Source organism: Anguilla anguilla, chromosome 9, assembly GCF_013347855.1.
Source record: "Anguilla anguilla isolate fAngAng1 chromosome 9, fAngAng1.pri, whole genome shotgun sequence".
In the NCBI taxonomy this organism is placed as follows: Eukaryota; Metazoa; Chordata; class Actinopteri; order Anguilliformes; family Anguillidae; genus Anguilla; species Anguilla anguilla.
The window spans coordinates 54,639,504-54,659,051 of record NC_049209.1 but is presented as its reverse complement, the minus strand read 5'-3'; the positions used below and the strand labels follow the sequence as shown (position 1 = coordinate 54,659,051).

General features: G+C 48.7%; 2 protein-coding genes across 6 annotated transcripts in view; both read left to right on the top strand.

Annotated features, from left to right (window-relative positions):
- LOC118235510 (GRB10-interacting GYF protein 1-like) overlaps positions 1-1,722 on the top strand; it is a 14,860-nt gene extending 13,138 nt beyond the window's left edge. For all 4 annotated transcript variants that reach the window (XM_035432934.1, XM_035432935.1, XM_035432937.1 and 1 more), the window contains one exon: positions 166-1,722. In XM_035432934.1, coding sequence (XP_035288825.1) covers positions 166-233 — 68 coding nt within the window. In that variant the 3' untranslated portion in view covers positions 234-1,722. The remainder of the gene's footprint in view (positions 1-165) is intronic.
- A 2,331-nt stretch (positions 1,723-4,053) lies between these two features.
- efnb3b (ephrin-B3b) lies at positions 4,054-16,523 on the top strand. Of its 2 annotated transcripts, none has more exons than XM_035432941.1 (4): positions 4,054-7,400; positions 12,668-12,963; positions 13,507-13,599; positions 13,870-16,523. In XM_035432941.1, the coding sequence occupies exons 1-4, from the start codon at positions 7,252-7,254 to the stop codon at positions 14,340-14,342; spliced, it is 1,011 nt and encodes a 336-aa protein (XP_035288832.1). In that variant the 5' UTR covers positions 4,054-7,251; the 3' UTR covers positions 14,343-16,523. The 2 variants fall into 2 exon arrangements, with proteins under 2 accessions (XP_035288832.1, XP_035288833.1); XM_035432942.1 differs by lacking the exon at positions 4,054-7,400 and adding an exon at positions 7,932-8,517.
- Positions 16,524-19,548: the final 3,025 nt, after the last annotated feature.

Here is a 19,548-nt window from a genome sequence, read left to right as displayed (position 1 = left end):
TAAAGCTGTGCTGTAACACTGTGCTTTAAGGCTGTGCAGTAAAGCTGTGCTGTAACACTGTGCAGTAATGCTGTGCTGTGCAGTAAAGCTGTGCTGTAACACTGTGCTTTAAGGCTGTGCAGTAAAGCTGTGCTGTAACACTGTGCTGTGCGGTCCGCTCTGCAGGATACTCGTTCCATGGTGCGGGGGACCGGCTCAGTCTGAGTGAAATGGATCCGGTGGAGGATTACTGATCCACAGCAATAGATACCGAGGCCTTCCAATGACCACTGTGCACTGCTGGAGGAGGGGCTGGGCCTGGCCCAGGGGAGGGGGCGGGGCCTGATCCAGGAGGGGGGCGGAGTCTCATCTTAAAGCTGTGTCTCCCCTGCGGGACAGGCTCCAGTGAGGTAACCCCCTTTTCTCTCCCAGGGTCTGGGGGGCGGGCGGGTGGACGGACTCTGGCACTTATTACAAAAAGCACCTTAAACTTGAAGCACTTTATTACTGGAGGATTCTGTGATTCTGCACACGTGTGCACGCACACACACTCACACACACACACACAGACGACACACACACACACTACACTCACACACAACACAAGAACTGGAAAGTTACTTTGAACTGATGAGGGGTGGGGAGGTGAAGATTTTTTTTTTGTTTTTTGTTTTTTGTTTTAGCAAATCCTTTCTTGAAAATCAAACACTGTTGTTTATTTTCTAAACATTTATATAAAAAAGTTATTAAAAAAAAAAGAAATTTAAAAACTTGAAGATTTGCACTTGTGTTTAAAAAAAAGACTAAAATTGGGTGTAGAAATGAATATTTTTGTGAATTGCGTGCATGAGTGAGTGTGTGCATACATGAGTGAGTGTGTATATCTGTGTGTTTTGGAAATATTATCCTGCACAATGTTTTCATTGCTTACCAACATGTATGAAACAAGCTTATCATTCATTGTCATTTTGTTATTGGATGAAACTTGTGTTTTGAGAGGAATGTGCCTGTGTGCGTGTGCAAGCAGCAGTGCTTGTATGTTTTCACTGTTTTGCTGTTGATACATTTATATTTTGTGTATACATCACACGAAGTGAAAAGTATTTTGGACTCGCATTTTGAGTGTTCTTGAGCTGCTACTTTTTTGTCTTTTTATTTGCATCCTTCAGAAGCGAGTTTTTATTTTTATATTGAATGTATTCCAAGAAAATTGAGGCAAGGCAGAATTCTTCAGTAGGCAAAACGGCAAAAACCATTTTTTTAAAAGAAGAATTTAAAAAGCGCAAAAGGATACAAAGTATGCTGGAAGAAGAAACCAATTTCAGTTTTTTTAAAAAGTATGAAAAAGCAGAAAAAGGAAACGGACCTACTGCTGTCTCACTGCCTCGTCACTATTTCCCAGAATCCCATGTTTACACTGAGGGGGCGGAGCTGAATCCAAAAATATGATTGACACTTATTTTACTTTGATGCTGTTGATGGGTGTGGCTAAGGGACCCATGGGACAGAACTGCTTTTTGTTTTTTTTAATGTTTGACTGTCCAGTTTGAGGTTTTTTTTTTTGTATCTTTACTTTCTGGTTTTTCCTTCGACTCTGAAGGTGACCTGCCTTCACAGGAGCGCAGGACCGGACCTTTGTGTGTGCTTTGGGTACTTCTCCAGCTTGTGGAAGCGATCTGCGCTTTAAATGCAGTTTTGCTTTTTTCTTTCCTGGGTTGAATGAGCCGCAGCGGGACGCTGTAGCCGAGCAGAAAAAGGGGGCGGGGCTTCGTGCTCGTTTTTTATTTGGCTCTGTTTGTGAGGGGGGCTTTTAGGATTACCCTCTCCCAGAATGCACTTTGGCACCTCTGAAGCGGTAGCCAAGGACGTTCTCTGGTTGATGTGGGTGGGGGGGTCGGGGGGAGGGGGGGGTAGGGTGGGGGGGTCGGGGGGGAGGGTGTTTTTATTCAGCTGTTGTGAAAACTAATGGTGCCTGATGTACAATTTAGGGAACTTCATATTTTAATGAGTGTTCCTCACAAGTAACTCTTTACTGGAGCAGTTAAAGAAGGAAAATGCCCCCCACCCCTCCTAAACTTCCTCTGCAAAAAGAAATTGGTGGATTTAAACTTTTCGGCTGCACTCAGTTGCCTGATCTGAGGAAAATAAATATTTTTGGGACACTGGACTACAGAGGAGGCTGAACAGTTCCCAGGAACTACCAGAGCCTGGCTCTGACATCACTTCCTGTGGAGAGGTTGGGGAGGAATACTGCGGTTGGAGGTTTGGGACCGGGACAGAAAGGGATCATGGGCCAGATCCAGGAGGACCTGCGACAGGTAAGATCTGGCTCTGGACAGTGGGATCAGAGTATCAGTCTGGGTGATGTGGGGGCCTGTGTTGGGGCTGTGTCTATAAATCTGCATAACGTACAGAGATGGACCACAAAAAAATGCTGCTGCTGTGCAACTTCCTGTCTGTTGCTGTACCACTTCCTGTGTGCTGCTATGTGACTTCCTGTCTACTGCTTGTGACTTCCTGTCTGCTGCGTTCTGCCCTTAGTTAGTCATGGTGCTGCTGTTCATTATTTACACAGTCCTTACATTCTGGAGTAGCAGAGTGCCATACTTTTCTTACCTAACTCCCCTTTCCCTCTCTCTCCGTCTCTCTCTCCCTCCCTCCCTCCCTCCCTCTGCCACAGTGCCAGAGGCGTGCATTACGAACTAGGAGACGGATGTGCTGGACGTTAGATTGACAGGCCTACCAGGGATGAGGCGGGGCTCTGAACGTGGCCTCCCTGCTGGGGGCGGGGCTCTGAACGTGGCCTCCCTGCTGGGGGCGGGGCTCTGAACGTGGCCTCCCTGCTGGGGGCGGGGCTCTGAACGTGGCCTCCCTGCTGGGGGCGGGGCTCTGAACGTGGCCTCCCTGCTGGGGGCGGGGCTCTGAACGTGGCCTCCCTGCTGGGGGCGGGGCTCTGAACGTGGCCTCCCTGCTGGGGGCGGGGCTCTGAACTTGCCCGAAGGACTGGAGGGCGGGGACTGGATCGTGGCCCCACCCACATCATTCTTCCAGCAGTCCTATACCTGCCCTGGGACTCTGGGGCTAATTTCTATCCTTCATTTGACCTGCCTTAACTGTACAGAGTATACGCTACGGAGTATACGCTACAGAGTAACTTTACAGAGTAACTTTACAGAGTATACCCTACAAAGTAACCATAGAGAGTATGCGTTAACCGTACAGTGTATACGCTAATCATACAGAGTATACGCTAACCGTACAGTGTATACGCTAATCATACAAAGCTTACTCTAACCGTACAGAGTACACGCTAACTGTACAGTGTATTTGCTAACCGTACAAAGCTTACTCTAACCGTACAGAGTATACGCTAACCATACATATCGCCCAGTGAGGACACAAAACATAGTACACTTGCATGCCCACACACACACACTCACTCACACGCACACACTCGTATGCAAACGCAGGTGTGCACTGTCCTGACTCTGCAGTCCTGTAAATACCTGTACTGACACAGCTTATGATGCTCAAACAGCTTTGCTTTGTGTGCTGTGATGTTACAGATTTCCAGAGTCAAAGGCCTAAAATGTAGCTCCTCTGAGCAAGGGGCACAGGCCTGGGAGGGGTGGGGCACAGGCCTGGGGGCAGGGCTGAGCTGACCGATAGGGGTGGACAGAGAGAATTGGCTGAGGGACTCTTGACTATCCGCAGAGCTGCTGTAATTTTCAGTGAGAAATTTTCGGTTAATTGAATTTGCACAATAATGCATTTCCTGTAGTACTGAGCTTATAGTTTTGAACTCAACAACCTGCATGCTTTTGCCATCAGACATGCGCACACATGCATGCACATACACACCCTCACAAACATGCACACTCCTGCATGCACGTGCACACCCTCTCAAATAAGCACACACCTGCATGCACATGCACACCCTCTCAAATATGCACACACCTGCATACACGTGCACACCACAAACATGCACACACCTGCATGCATGTGCACACCCTCACAAACATGCACACACCTGCATTCACATGCACACCCTCACAAATATGCACACACCTGCATGCACGTGCACACCCTCACAAACATGCACACACCTGCATGCACGTGCACACCCTCACAAACATGCACACACCTGCATGCACATGCACACCCTCACAAACATGCACACACCTGCATGCATGTACACTTTTAGACTCCTTGAGAAGCAGATCGGTCGTGCAGTTCTCTTGCAGTCCGGTTTTATTTGTTAGTTACTTCACCATGACTGTAGAATCTGCCTTTTGCAGCTGAAACTGGTCAGCCGTACCCCTGGTGTATTGAAAACAGAACACCTTTCTGAATGTTTTTGATACCACAGTAAAAGCAAATGCATCCAACAGAAAGGACAACATAAAATGTAAGTAGTCTTTTTTTTTTTTTTTAAGAACAAAAAAATGTAAATAATAAACCGACTGAAATAATGACAGCCTTTATTCTCTGATTGATCTTGACGTCTGGACAAGGGGGGTCTTACCACTTACCATAGTGCATGTTTTGGATAGGTACTCCCCGCGAGAGAACATCTGTGTCACCATGGTTACAGTCGTATCCCGTTTGGTCAGGACGTTCTGTTTTTTGCCTTTTTAAGTAAAATTGCTTTGCATTGACACCCGCCTTTGTCATCGCACATGCCTATGTGTAGTTTTCGCGCTCTTATTGTTTTGTCAGTTTGCCAGTGGATTAGGGGCTGTGGAAGTATGTGATGTTCATCGTGTAGTCGCGCAAAACATTTTTCACAAAATAAAAATTTTCCCCCTGTGGACTTGTGCCGTTGACCTGATCGTTTGCAATCCTGTAGTCGTTTCTGCAAACCTTAAACGGGTGGTCTGTTCTGTTCTTATTATGAAAGGTTAAAATTAGCGGTGTTATCACACCAACCTGATTCAATAAAACCGGTCTCTTGGTGATTCTCGACAGTAGCTGGTTACCATGGAGATGCTAGTAACGCCTGAAATAACAGGTGAGAGCCTTGTGCCACGGGAGCCATTTTGTAGCACAACAGGTCTGCTCTTGTTGCTGTTCATTTAAAAGTAAACTCATTTCATTCCAATTCAATTCATTCCGAATGTGAATAAAACGTATAAATCGCCCATTAACTTGAAATTCTGTAGTGTGGCGTATGAATTACCCTAAGCATCATCTATTAGTAGGCCTTCATGTGGCGAAACGCAAACTGAATAGCACAGAATATCTTCATATGTGCATTAAAAAGTAGCCCACAAGTTTGACTATACAAATACAAAATATAAAATTAAGGTTTAAAGTATCCGTTTTGTTAAAGGCTTTAATTTCACTTCTCAGCGCGTCGGTTCAAAATGGGGGCTGCCTTCTATCTAGTCTCCACACAGTGGCAGTGCTGCTGCAGTTTTGTTTGAGGCCTCCTATGTTGGGACTTCGGTTGAGTTTGAATAGCCTAGGCAACAAACCTGGGCGCCGCGTAAAACAACGCTGTGTGGTCCCCTCAACCCGGGCGTCACGTGCAACGTCAAAGACACTACTTCAGCACCGACTGTTTAAACAGTTTTTGCTGGTGTCACAGTTATGTATAACATCCGTCCGCGATGTTTGTATAACACCCACACGCATAGAACCCCCTTGAACGCGCAAGACCAAATATGATGATGGAAATGACTCCGGCTGACACAGTTTGCTGGTTGTTAAATAGGTCGCAAGAACGACAGTAGAATTGTAATTACAAACTTCCTCAGTTTGGCTGGTTGGCCGTAACTGAAAAAGAAGTGCGTTTATTGGAATGGCAGGTATGCCATCCCGCCAACTTACGCCTTGGCGGGGGCATATTTAAATTACGTTAAGTGGACAAAACAACTGCCCACGGCCAGCTTGGCCACAGTGAAGACCGAGCGCTAACGGTCCACTGGAGGCGCTATGATCATAAAATAAATGAAATTACCTAGTTCTGGCGCTCATCGCTGAGAGTGGTGTGGGGCGAAGCGGGCTACTGAAGGAGAAACACTTTGCTCAGATTCTCCCTGTGCGCGTAGTTCTGAGGTTGTGAACTCCCCACACGTTCTGTCTCTGTGTTAGGGATGGGTCGGAGAGACAGGGTTGGCCTGGTGGAGAGGTCGAAGGAGACCGGTCTGATCTCACCTTTTTTTTATTAGGTCCCCCCCCCCCCTCCACCAAACAAAAAACACACACCCCTCTCATTCTCGAGCGGAGCGCGTGCCAATGCGTTGGGAGCGATGGGTGAGTGAGAGTGAATTGGAACAGGAGACGGAAAGGTGAAGAAGCAGTGAATCGAATCCGAATGTCTGTTGGCGAAGCCGGCTGTTAACGTCTCAGCCTGTTTATATCTGCGTGCTATAGGGCGAACCTTGGTAGCCGTTTCATCTGCACGACGGTCTTAAATTCGCCTTCCGTCGTTTTCGTTTCGTAGAACTTTAGTCATATGGTTCTGTCTCTTTCTGATGGTAGCCTACCTCACACTTTCTTTTACAAGCTCCCATTTTCCACGGAAAAGAATGAGTGGGTCGTCTCCTATGAGAACATCTACCGTCGAATTCCGGAGGGAATTGCCGAGCGTCCCCGTGCGCTAGTGGGGACTGGGGAATGCATAGCTCCGTGATTTTAGTGATGAAAACGCGAAGGGGACAGGAACCACTCAGAGCTTAAATAGTTGTCATAGTTCCCAATGTTCCGCGGCTCTTTCCCTGGGATAATCCGATGAGAGAGAGTAGAGGGCAAGAGACCCTCATGACTCTCGAGGGTTGTAGTAACAAGGGTCACTTTAAAGACGGATTTGAAACGGCCCAGGTCGAAATGTGGAAAATGAGCTTACTTTAAAAGAGAGAAATTTGACCGGTAGGAGAAATGCACGGCGTCTCGTGAAGGATAAACTCACAAAACTTAATATTAATTTATTTTTATTTTAAATCTTGGAACTGGATTAACCTATTTCTGTTTTCGCTGACATAATTACGGCGGTCTTCAAAAAAAAGGACAACTTTATTTTGCTAATGACAATACTTCGGGGGTAGACGCGTTAAAAAAAACTTAGAGCTAATATTTTTATTTTAAGTTCTCGTTCACGTGTGTGCGTGTGTGTGTGTGTGTGTGTGTGTGTTTCGGGGGGCGCATATGCCGATGCGGTTGGCGGAGCCACGCCATCTCCGTACGCACTGACGGATTAATTCAACTTTTCATACGGCTGTTGGTGAGAGGCTTTGTCCAAAACACTGCTGCCGACTACCCGTTGCTTTGATGGGAGGAAAAAGACTGGGTTCGGGGGTGACAATGGCGTGTCGGAAAGGTGCAGGCAGATTGAGAATTCTGCTCGTGTTCCTTGTGGATTTACTTGGAATCTCCGCGACCAACATGGAGCCCATATACTGGAACTCTTTGAACAAAAGGTACGTTATTGCGCTGCTATGTTGTGTGTGTCTTTGATATACGCATGTATACAATAGTAACATATCTAGGCTATTGTTTTGTTCAATACACGTTGACACTGGTTTCAATCAAGTGTCTTAAACCTGAACATGCATTGGTTCATGATAGCAACTGACTGGTCCTGTCGTATGTCGGGATTGATCTTTTGCATTTCTGTTAGAGTTCGTGTCTCCCCCCCCCCCCCCCCTTCCCCTTCTCTGAGGAATTATACCTGCTGAGGTTGGCGGTTGGACGTCTTTGGGAAGCCGGTTAGTGGTTGAAGCAGGTTAGCTGCGCTAAACTGATAACATAAGTTTTACTGATACGATTTAATTGTTTTGGGGATCTTTCTCGTGGTATTCGGTGAAGTAGGCTAATACCGCAATAATAATAATAATAATAACATTATTATTATTATTATTATTATTAGGCCTATTATTATTATTATTATTATTATTATTATTATTATTGATAGCAATAATCACCAACCGATATTATTATTATTAGTAGTAGCAGTAGTAGTTTTTGTTGTAATGTAACCAGTAATATTTCTAGCCTAATAACTGTTTATGACTGGAGGAAAAGGTCTCCGGTCCTATATGGGTAAAACTCAGTCGGGTCAGGTTTAGTCGGGTAACCTGCGTCGTTATGCCCAGCGCTCCCAACTACGTGTGTGAGAGTTTGCGCTCAGCTTTCCAGAAACTGAATTGTGTCAACTTCGGTTCACTTGTTCTTGTTTTGTGTCAAAGTTAGATAACCTGCAAGCAGTTTGGCATGAAGGCTACTGTTGTAGTGGAATTTCGTCTCGTTGGGGTTAAAAGACTTATCTCGTGGAGTCAGAGCAGGTTTTATTGGCCCTAAACAAGAACGTTGTTGTGGGCCCAAAGTGCTCCAGTATAAACGACTAAAGATCATTTTTAAATAAATCTTGAGTCGCGGGTTCCAGGGATATTAGTGGTCCTAATGACCGAATCGTGTTTATGTCTGTGGCCGGCTCTGCGTGGAGTAGCCTTAAGCAGTTGTGCGGTTTTACGTGCGGCATATGTTTCTTTACCTGAAACCAACATTGTCTTTCTGCCGTTGGGAATGGGAGCGAATGTAAGGTTTCATTCATTGTGAAATTTCCCGGAATGTAATCTCATCGATTGTTCGTGTTCAGTAAAATAGCGGTGCAAGATTATCCACGAATGACAATACAGGTTATCGTAATCGTGTTTAAAACACTGATGCTACCAGTCTGTCTCCTGTCAGTTTTTACCGTTACTTTAATATGAGGCGCGAGGAAGCTGTAATTGGCAGTAACTAGAGGGGCGTGGGTGGTCCGCGGTTAAATATGTTTGCTGTATATTTCCGACCTACAGTGCATGGACGAAAAACAACTGCATTTTTGTTCTACTTAGGTCGGCCATTGTAGTTTTTAGCAGACTAAGTCAGTATGATGTAAAGTTGTGGTTGATTGTCTCTCACGCATGGTGAGACAAACGTGCAGGTTTATCTCGTGTGGAACAGACGTCGCAGTTTGAGCTTCACGTACATTCTTAGAAGCTCCAACGTAGGTGCTTCAAAGAATGTACGTTTCCATTATTATCACCTTTTCCGGAATATGTCTTTACTCTGAAAGAGATGTGTGCTGTGTGTGTGTGTGTGTGTGTTGGTTCTCTCTCTCCGTCTCTCTCTCTCCCTCCCTCTCTCTCTCCTCCTGCACTAGTGCTGGTCTGCAGCTTAGCAGTACTCAGTGCTCGGGTTCGAGTTTGAAGCTCTAGGGGGGCGTTCTTTGGCAGGACGTTGGGAAAACATCAGGAAATGACTGTGAGTGATTGTAAATGAGTTTAAATGATTTGAGTGTAGCGCTGGGGGGTAAGTTGTACAACAGTAGTCCATCTCAATCGCACATTAAAAATTAATCTTCCTCCGCTCGTAAATCATTAATGAGTCACTGCCTAATTGTCTCTGGAAAAAAGCCTAATTAACCAGACTAAGTGTTTCTAATTTTAAAAGAGAAAATTAATTAGGAAGACAGAAATAAATAAACAAGTGGAATCTGAGATTGCAGATCTCACCTTTGACTTCTGGTACATTGCAACATGGTTACTGTGGTTACACAGTTCCCTCCGAAGATGGAGGATGATTTGACTGGATGGGCCAGGAAGTGGACAATTGTGAACGCAGGTTGCTGGCTGATTGTTGCACATTAGGAGACTCAATGAACATGTTTAATACTGAATAATGTTAATATGTTCATAATGTTTATATTTACATTTTGGATTTCAGCAGTACTCCTTTAAACTGCTGAACGCCAGAGTCATCTCCCTCTCTTCAGCGCAACGTAATAAAAAATAAATAAATGCAGTTGTTTTTCTGGTCAGACAGATTCCAAGTCAGGGTTAATATCCTTTAGGCATTTTAACCTATTCTTCTACCTCCCTCCCCCTCCTCTCCCCTCTCTCTCTCCTTTCTATCCTTCCTTCATTTTACAGCCAAAGCCACTCTTCCCCCAATCCAAACACAGTCTTTCTTTTCCAAGTCCCTTCATACTTTTACACTGACAACTTTCTGCAGTTCAGATCGCTCTTCTCCTCTCCTCTTAGGGGTGTTCCTTAAATCATGTGTAATGCCAGATATAGCTTAGCGTTCCAGCTTTCATGTTTCGTTCCAGTCTGGATTAACTGTACTGCTGACTAAGATCTTCTCCATTACTATACATCTCTCCACTGTGAGTATTCTCTCTCCCTCTCTCTTCCCCCCCCTCTCTCTCTCTCTCTCTCCGCCCACCCCCTCTCTCTCTCTCTGTCCACCCTCTCTCTTTATCTCTCTCTCGTGTGCTGTGTGTGGTTTTTCCTGGCTGCAGACTGAAAGTATGGTTGTGATTATACACAGTGTAATTGCACTAATTTCACTTCGATGCTTTTTGTGTTGAGCACAGCACTGCTCCCTCAGATTCCCTCATCGTGATACCCTCACCAGTCCTTGTCCTGTCTCACAAGGATGACCTCATCTCTCCCTCTCCTGTCTCACAGTGATGACCTCATCGCTCCCTCTCTTCCATGTAAAACTTCTTTTTAAACCCTCTTCTCACTCTTACTTTCTCTCTGTCTCTCCTGTCTTTCCTCTGCTTTTCTCTTCTGTCGAGAGGGAGGCTGTGCTGTCAGTCGGGTCCTTTGCCTTCACACACTCAGTATGTATGCATTTCACTGCCCCCCCCCGTCTCTCTCTCTCTGTCTTTGTCATATTGTGTAGCTGTCACTCAATCTCCTCATTAGCGTGAACATTTTATTCAACAACTCAAAAAGGGAAATTGTTCATTCCCGAGAGAGAAAGAGTGACAGAGCTTGAGAAAGGGATGGAAAGAAGAGAGATGAAGAGGGGAGAAAGAGGGGTAGTTATTTTCTCCCTCTCTTTGCTGCTAAGTTACCCTGAAGACAAAACAAAAGGAGTTTATATTTTTAGCCCTTTTCATGCCATGTTTCCCGTTTATTTGAGGTTAATGGGAAGTGTGAGGGGGGGGGGGGGTGCTGTCCCACAGGGCCCCCACCTGTGGAATGCACGTTTCTCACGATAATGCATCTGCAACGTTTACACAATTTTGTTTTTTCTCCAGCATATTCAGCGCTGGGTCGGTGCTGGATCGGCGATGGGTTGGCGCTGGGTTGGTGCTGGATCGGCGATGGGTTGGCGCTGGGTTGGTGCTGGGTTGGCGCTGGGTTGGCGCCTGGGTTGGCGCTGGGTGGACGCTGGGTGGGTGCTGGGTGGACACTGGGTTGGTGCTGGGTCGGCATTGGGTTGGTGCTGGGTGGATGCTGGGTTGGCGCTGGTTGGACGCTGGGTCGGTGTTGGGTCGGCGCTGGGTTGGCGCTGGGTTGGTGCTGGGTCAGCGCTGGTTTGGCGCTGAGTGGACGTTGGGTTGGCGCTGAGTGGACATTGGGTCAGCGCTGGGTTGGCGCTGAGTAGACGCTGGGTCGGTGCTGAGTTGGTGCTGGGTCGGCGATGGGTTGGCGCTGAGTGGACACTGGGTTGGTGCTGGGTGGACGCTGGGTTGGCGCTGGGTTGGTGCTGGGTGGGCACTGGGTTGGTGCTGGTTTGGCGCTGGGTTGGCACTGGGTCGGCACTGGGTCGGCACTGGGTTGGCTCTGGGTCAGTGCTGGTTGGGTGCTGGGTTGGCGCTGGGTCGGCTCTTGCGTGCTTCTGCAGCTCGACCTGCTCTGTAGAGGTCATAGGAACAGAGGCTGTAATACCATCAGCTGAATGTGTGACGTACACATGTGCTCCGCTGAGCTGGGGCACTGAAAGGAACGAAGATCCACTCACAAAGCAGGCTGTCCAGCAGAATCAACCAATCACACGCCGGGCAGCACCCCCTAGTGCAGTCAGAGTCTGCAAGTAGCATGATCTGGACTACAACACCCAGCAGCCCTCTGTTTCGCCTGCTGATGTCATTGTCACATGTGCAGCAGTGCTGACACTCGTTGATCGATGACCTCGTTTGAGGAGATGGGAAGAGGCTGGTTGAGCCCTGCCCACCAGGACTGCTGTTTGGCTGGAGATGGGTGGATGCCCACAGAAATGCACACAATTTACACAGACGCACTACATAGACCAGCACACTACATACACCAGCATGCTACATACACCAGCACACTACATACACCAGCATGCTACATACACAAACACACTACATACACCAGCACACTACATACACCAGCATGCTAAATACACACGCACACTACATACACCAGCATGCTACATACACCAGCATGCTACATACACAAGCACACTGCATACACAAGCACACCACATAAGCGAGCACACACTCCAAAAAAACACTATACACAGACACACTCTCTCTACAAAAACACACTATATATGCACACTCTTTCTTTGCAAAAACACACTATACACACATGCACAGGCACATACACACACACACACACACATACTTCTCATGTTTTATCAGTAGTCACATGGGTACCCTAGTTCTGCAGTGACCCCTCTCTGACCCCATCCATACAGACCCAGTGAACCAGGACAGGGCTGTGTTCCATACGGAGTGCAGCTCCAGCACACACACACACACATTTGTACACATGCATGCCCATATGGATACGTGTGTGTGTGTGTTGGTGCAGTTTGAGTGCAGGAGCAGTGGACTGGTGATCACCTGACTTGGGCAGAGTTTAACCGTGTGATGTCGCCACTGGTGTTGGTTTCTATGGAAACGGGTGACTGTGAGTCATCCTCTCTCCCTGTGCAGGTTTGGGGATACCCGGGGGTACGTGCTCTACCCGCAGATCGGCGACCGGCTGGACCTGATCTGCCCGGCGTCCGTCCCAGGGGACCCCCATGCCCCCCCGGAGTACGAGTTCTACAAGCTGTACCTGGTGCGCACGCGTGAGCAAGCCGACAGGTGTGAGGTCACAGACGAGCCCAACCTGCTGCTCACCTGCGACAAGCCCCACAGCAACACGCGCTTCACCATCAAGTTCCAGGAGTTCTCCCCGAACCTGTGGGGGCACGAGTTCCACACCCACAGAGACTACTACATCATCGGTGAGTGTGTGAGTGTGAGTGTGAGTGTGAGTGTGAGTGTGAGTGTGAGTGTGAGTGTGAGTGTGTTGAGTGAGTGTGTTGAGTGAGTGTGAGTGTGAGTGTGAGTGTGAGTGTGAGTGTGAGTGTGAGTGTGAGTGTGTCTGTGTCTGTGTCTGTGTCTGTGTCTGTGTCTGTGTCTGTGTCTGTGTCTGTGTCTGTGTCTGTGTCTGTGTCTGTGTGTCTGTGTGTCTGTGTGTCTGTGTGTCTGTGAGTCTGTGAGTCTGTGAGTCTGTGAGTCTGTGAGTCTGTGAGTCTGTGAGTCTGTGAGTCTGTGAGTGAGCGAGAGCGAGTGTGTGTGTGTGTGTGTGTGTGATGGTTATGTGTGTGTCTGTTTGTGAGAGTGAGTGTGCGAAAGCGAGTGCGTGTATATGTGTGTGTGTGAGTGTGTGATGGTTATGTGTGTCTGTGTGGCTGCGGCTGTGTCTGTGGTTATGTGTGATTGATTCATTGATTGAATGATTGATCGGTTGATTTATTGATTGATTGATGCTCCTTGTCCCTCAGCCACCTCAGACGGGACGCGGCAGGGTCTTGACAGCCGGAGGGGGGGGGCATGCGTCACCCGCGGGATGAAGGTGGTGCTTAAAGTGGGACAGAGTGAGTGCCTGCGTCTACAGCATCGCCATCACCACCTCCGCCTGTGTGCTGCAGAGAGCAGAGTTATTTAATGGAGGTTCCCCTCCATCGTGGAATGAGAGAGAGAGAGAAAAGAGGGGGAGGGAGAGACAGAGAGGCAAGAGAGAGAGAGGAGAGAGAGGGAGGGGGATCATTCAGACAGGGGGAGGCTCAGGGGGAGAGGAATCTGGGCTGGGCGGGGGGGGGTTTGGGGCAACACAGAAATCACACGGCTCTTCTCTCATTCTGCAGGTCCAGTGGGAAACGCCACACACCCAGGCTCAGTGGGCGGGGCTGAGGGCGGGGCCAGGCCGTTCTTCTCCAACATGGTGCTGATTGGGGGCGGAGTCGGGGGCGTGGCTTTTCTCCTGCTGGTGGGGGCCGTGGTGTGCGGGCTGTGCTACTGCTGCCGTCGCCCCAAACCCACCGCGTCTCGCCACCCCCCAATCACCCTGTCCTCCCTCAGGGGGGGGGCTGCGGGTGGGGGGGCCGCCATGGGGGGTGTGGGGGGCACCGCTGGAGGGGGGGCTGCGAGTGGGGGGGCTGTCGGCGGAGCCAGCAACAACTCCGGCTCTGAGCCCAGTGACATCATCTTCCCGCTGCGGACTTCTGACTCCGCCTACTGCCCGCACTACGAGAAGGTGAGCGGGGACTACGGGCACCCCGTCTACATCGTGCAGGAGATGCCCCCCCAAAACCCCGCCAACGTGTACTACAAAGTGTGAGAGAGGCCCTGCACCCACACAGCGTTTGTACAGTTACTGTGTAGCTACGTACAAGTGTGCGTGCGTGTGCAAAGTGCATTCCTACACGTGTGTGTGTATGTGTGCGTGCGTGTGCAAAGTGCATCCCTACACACGTGTGTGTGTCTGTGTGCGTGCGTGTGCAAAGTGCATCCCTACACACGTGTGTGTGTATGTGTGCGTGTGCACAATGTGCATACGTGTGTGTGTGCGTATGTGCGTGTGTGCACTTTAAAACCAAGCAGACATTAAAGTCAGTGAGCTCAGATTGTTTGTCAATCTCGATAAACACTTACAGATCATATAAATACTTGTGCCATGAATCCACTTTTTTTCTTTTTTGTATTTGGCTGTTGTGCTATATTAATCTGTGTTCGTCAGGATGTGTTTTTATTTAGTTTGTTGTTTTTAGAATTCTGCTGTTTGGTTTGTTTGCCCTTTTCTTTGTGATTTAATTTGAACTCTCCCTGCTCAGCTTGTTTAGTCTGGGGTTCGTACTCTGCTCAGTGAGATGATGTGGAAGATTTGACTCCATGGTGGAGTTGTGGATGAAGAATATATTAAACTTACAGTATTGCTAACATGGGGGATGTAAACAGAGAGGTGGAGGGGGGGGGGGTTACCCTGGAGAACTTCTGTTTATGCTTATGATCACATCCAGAGAAACAGGAATATGTTAGATGATGAAATCAAGGCCAGGCTAAAAATGAAACACACACACACACACACACATTCACACACAGTTACACAACCACACACACACACACATTCACTTGCAATTCACAAAACCATGCCAACACACAAATTCACTATTTGAGAAGTTGTCACCCTTGTGTTTTTACCCATGATGCAGTGCTCTTGCTTAGTCTCAGAGGGACTTGGGTCAGAAGGCAAGAGCAGAAACTCTGTGCTGCTTTCACACGCAGAATGCACCAACAGCAGGGCATGCTGGGAACAGCTGGGCCAGGGGTGATTATCAGTAATCCCGTCTTATTCTGTCAAAATAAAAGCGACACAAATTTACCTGCATATCTGCCCATTAATGTACAGTACAGACACTTTTCTGCGACGCTGTTTTTGTTTGTGCAGTAGAGAGAGGATTAAGCACAGCCATGATCTGTGCTGAGGGGTGTGTGGAGCCAGAAGTGTGGTCTGAACCAGGAAACCCCAAAATCATCCCAAAGTGGCGAGGGGTTGTGAGATAGCAGTCAGACGGATTTACCTGTGCTGCAGGTAGAAAGGGGCGTGTCAACACATTCCCACACTGCCCAGCTTTACATCATCAGCTTGTGACGCTATGTCAGGACAGAGACTGAGCAATGACTTCACCGCTCTGCGCCATGGCGGGATGGGCCATTTGGATGAGGGGTCAAATCAGGAGCTGCCTGCCCCTCTGCTACACTGTGTTTGGATTGGGGGGGACAGGGTGACGGAGGGGGGGGGGGGGAGATTGGGGGTCACTGGATTATCCCACCGGGGCTCCTGTGCAAAGCAGACTGATTTCTGTGAGCAGATCCAACCTGCTGGAGCGAGACGCTGCTCTGTCCTTTGTTTTCCCTCCCTTTCTCCCTCCCTCCCTCCCTCCCTCCTTCTCTCTCTCTCTCTCTCTCTCTCTGCCAAAAACCTGAGGAGGAGACCACTGCCTCCCCACCTGAACTGCAGTGCGCAATCAGACAGGACTCAGTACAGCGCATGGATCTCTGAGGCAGTACCACAGCCATCCAACAGGGGCAGCAGAGACACTAAAGCATCCTGAGCTTGAGCGCAGTACCACAGCCGTCCACCAGGGGCAGCAGAGACACCACAGCATCCTGAGCTTGGGCGCAGTACCACAGTCGTCCACTAGGGGCAGCAGAGACACTACAGCATCCTGACCTTGGGTGCTGTACCACAGCCATCCACCGGGGGCAGCAGAGAGGAGAGGCTGTGCAGGTCAGGACAGGCCCAGATGATCAGGAGAAGAAGATGAGGACAGGCAGCCATGGATGAACTCTGGATGAGAGCACTGGACTGCTGCACTCAGACTTTCCCTGAACTGCGAGACGGTTTGTTGTTCCATTTTTCTGTTTTTGCTTTTTTCTCTTTTGATCTCACGTCTTACACACTCCTGCAAGGGTGACAAACTGGAACGTTCCGCACATAAAAAAAACTGTTTTACACCAACGCATGGGTTTGGGGCTTCTGTGTGAAATGCACTCTGTGTGTGTTTGTGTCAAGCCTGTGTGTGTGTAGCAGGTGAGGTGTGTGTGTGTAGCAGGTAGCAGGTGAGGTGTGTGTGTGTGTGGCAGGTAACAGGTGAGGTGTGTGTGTGTGTGTGTGTGTAGCAGGTGCGGTGTAAATGGTAAATGGACTGCATTTATATAGCGCTTTTATCCAAAGCGCTTTACAATTGATGCCTATCATTCGCCAGAGCAGTTAGGGGTTAGGGGTTAGGTGTCTTGCTCAAGGACACTTCGACACGCCCAGGGCGGGGTTTGAACCGGCAACCCTCCGACTGCTAGACAGTGTGTGTAGCAGGTTGCAGTGTATGTGTATGTGTGTGTAGCAGGTTGCAGTGTATGTGTGTGTAGCAGGTTGCAGTGTATGTGCATGTGTGTGTAGCAGGTTGCAGGTGCGGTGTGTGTGTGTGTGTGTGTGTGTGTGTGTGTGTGTGTGTGTGTAGCAGGTTGCAGGTGCGGTGTGTGTGTATGTGTGAAAATGAAGGGAGTATTTTGAATGATGATTCCACAGGGACCAGAGTTTCATTCCTCAGACAAATTTTTTAACTTTTTATTTATTTGTCTGTTTGAGTTCAGGTAGAGTTCACCCCCCTCCCTACAGAGATGTACCCTTTCCCTCTTTCTTTCTCTGTCTTACACTCTCTCCCTTTCTCTCTCTCAATCTCTGTCTAACTCTCTCCAGCTCTCCCCCTCTCTCTACCTTCCTCTCATCCTTTCTCTCTTTCCCCTCCGTTTCTCTCTCTCTCTCGCTCTCCCTCTCTCATTCTCTTTCTGTCTGTCTCTCTGGGTTTTGGCACATCTCCATGGTAACTGTTGGCATTGTCTGCGAAACCAACAGATTCTAAATCAAACGACTGGGGCGATTTACTGCGACCTGTGGGGTATTGGCTGTTGCCATGACAATAGAAACACAAATGGCTTTAATGGAGCTGTTGCTGCTGCTGCTCGTGATGCTTGTATTTTACACAGCACATTTCTAAGCACAAGGTCACTGCAAAGAAGACCCATGATGTATCAGGGTAAGAACTGTTACAGCAGAGTTTACACAGACCATTCAAAAGATGTGTTTAAATTGAAATGAGTCTGTGCTGTGAGCCCAGAGCAGAGGTGCTGTGTGCTGTGTGGGTGGAGCTAAATGTGGTGTGTGGGCGGAGCTAAAGGGGCTGTGTGCTGTGTGGGCGGAGCTAAAGGGGCTGTGTGCTGTGTGGGTGGGGCTAAAGGGGCTGTGTGGGCGGAGCTAAAGGGGCTGTGTGCTGTGTGGGTGGGGCTAAAGGGGCTGTGTGTGGTGTTGGTGGAGCTAAAGGTGCTGTGTGGGCGGAGCTAAAGGGGCTATATATTGTGTGGGTGGAGCTAAATGTGGTGTGTGGGCGTAGCTAAAGGGGCTGTGTGCTGTGTGGGTGGGGCTAAAGGGGCTGTGTGCTGTGTGGGTGGGGCTAAAGGGGCTGTGTGTGGTGTGGGTGGAGCTAAAGGTGCTGTGTGGGCGGAGCTAAAGGTGCTGTGTGGGCGGAGCTAAAGGTTCTGTGTGCTATGTGGGCGGAGTTAAAGACCCTAAAGGCCTTAGCTGTGCTGTAACTGTGTTAGAGTGGGTGAGTCTGGTTGTAGCTGTGCTCTAACTGTGTTAGAGTGGGTGAGTCTGGTTGTAGCTGTGCTCTAACTGTGTTAGAGTGGGTGAGTCTGGTTGTAGCTGTGCTCTAACTGTGTTAGAGTGGGTGAGTCTGGTTGTAGCTGTGCTCTAACTGTGTTAGAGTGGGTGAGTCTGGTTGTAGCTGTGCTCTAACTGTGTTAGAGTGGGTGAGTCTGGTTGTAGCTGTGCTCTAACTGTGTTAGAGTGGGTGAGTCTGGTTGTAGCTGTGCTCTAACTGTGTTAGAGTGGGTGAGTCTGGTTGTAGCTGTGCTCTAACTGTGTTAGAGTGGGTGAGTCTGGTTGTAGCTGTGCTCCAACTGTGTTAGAGTGGGTGAGTCTGGTTGTAGCTGTGCTCTAACTGTGTTAGAGTGAGGATGAGAGTAGAAGTTGCTTCTCTTTGTTGTGTAGTGCTTATTTATCTTTCCTGAGGCTGACTCATAGCCAGGGGGTGTGTGGGGGGGGGATGTATTTCCCCCCTCCCGCACCTATGTCTGTCTCTTATTCTCGCACACTCTGTTACTGCAGTTAAAAATATTTTCCATATTTCTGACAGTAAAAAAACATATTCCATATTTCTGATGTCAAACAACAGCTTTTTCCCCTGCCCCCATCTGACCTCATAACTCCTCTCTCAGACCCCCCATCTGCCACTGGGACACCGAGCTCAGCCCCCCCCCCCCCACCCCTCAAATAGGTGCTGCCAAATACTGTGCCTCACTCTCCAGGCACTCAGAGAGGACGCAGACCACCCAACGCTGCCAAATATGGTCCCAGTGGCTCTGTGTTTGGGGTGACCTGCAGAAACTCCTGCCTGACGGGTGTGTGTGTGTGTGTGTGTGTGCGCGTGTGTGTGTGCGTATGTGCATGTGAGTGTGTGTGTCTGTGTGTGTGTGCGTATGCGCATGTGAGTATGTGTGTGTGTGTGTGTGTGTGTGTGTGCATGTGTGCACGTGTATAGTGTGTGTGTGTGTGAGTGTGGGTGCGAATGTGCATGTGAGTGTGTGTGTGTGTGTGTGTGTGTGTGTGCGCGTATGCGCATGTGAGTATGTGTGTGTGTGTGTGTGTGCACGTGTATAGTGTGTGTGTGTGTGTGTGTGTGTGCGCGCGCGCATGTGTGTGTGTGTTTGTGCGTGTGTGTGCGAGTGTGGGTGCGTATGTGCATGTGTGTGTGTGTGTGTGTGTGTGTGTGTGCATATGCATATGCACATGTGAGTATGTGTGTGTGTGCATGTGTGCATGTGTGCACGTGTATAGTGTGTGTGTGTGTGTGTGTGTGTGTGTGTGTGTGTGTGTGCGCGCGCGTGTGTGCGTGTGTGTATGAAATATGGGCGTGTGTGTGTGTTTG

Coding starts and splice junctions, on each gene's coding strand:
- efnb3b (XM_035432941.1), top strand. CDS start 7,252: ATGGGAGGAAAAAGACTGGGTTCGGGGGTGACAATGGCGTGTCGGAAA. Junction 7,401..12,667: donor TGGAACTCTTTGAACAAAAG/GTACGTTATTGC, acceptor CTCCCTGTGCAG/GTTTGGGGATACCCGGGGGT. Junction 13,600..13,869: donor GGTGCTTAAAGTGGGACAGA/GTGAGTGCCTGC, acceptor CTCATTCTGCAG/GTCCAGTGGGAAACGCCACA.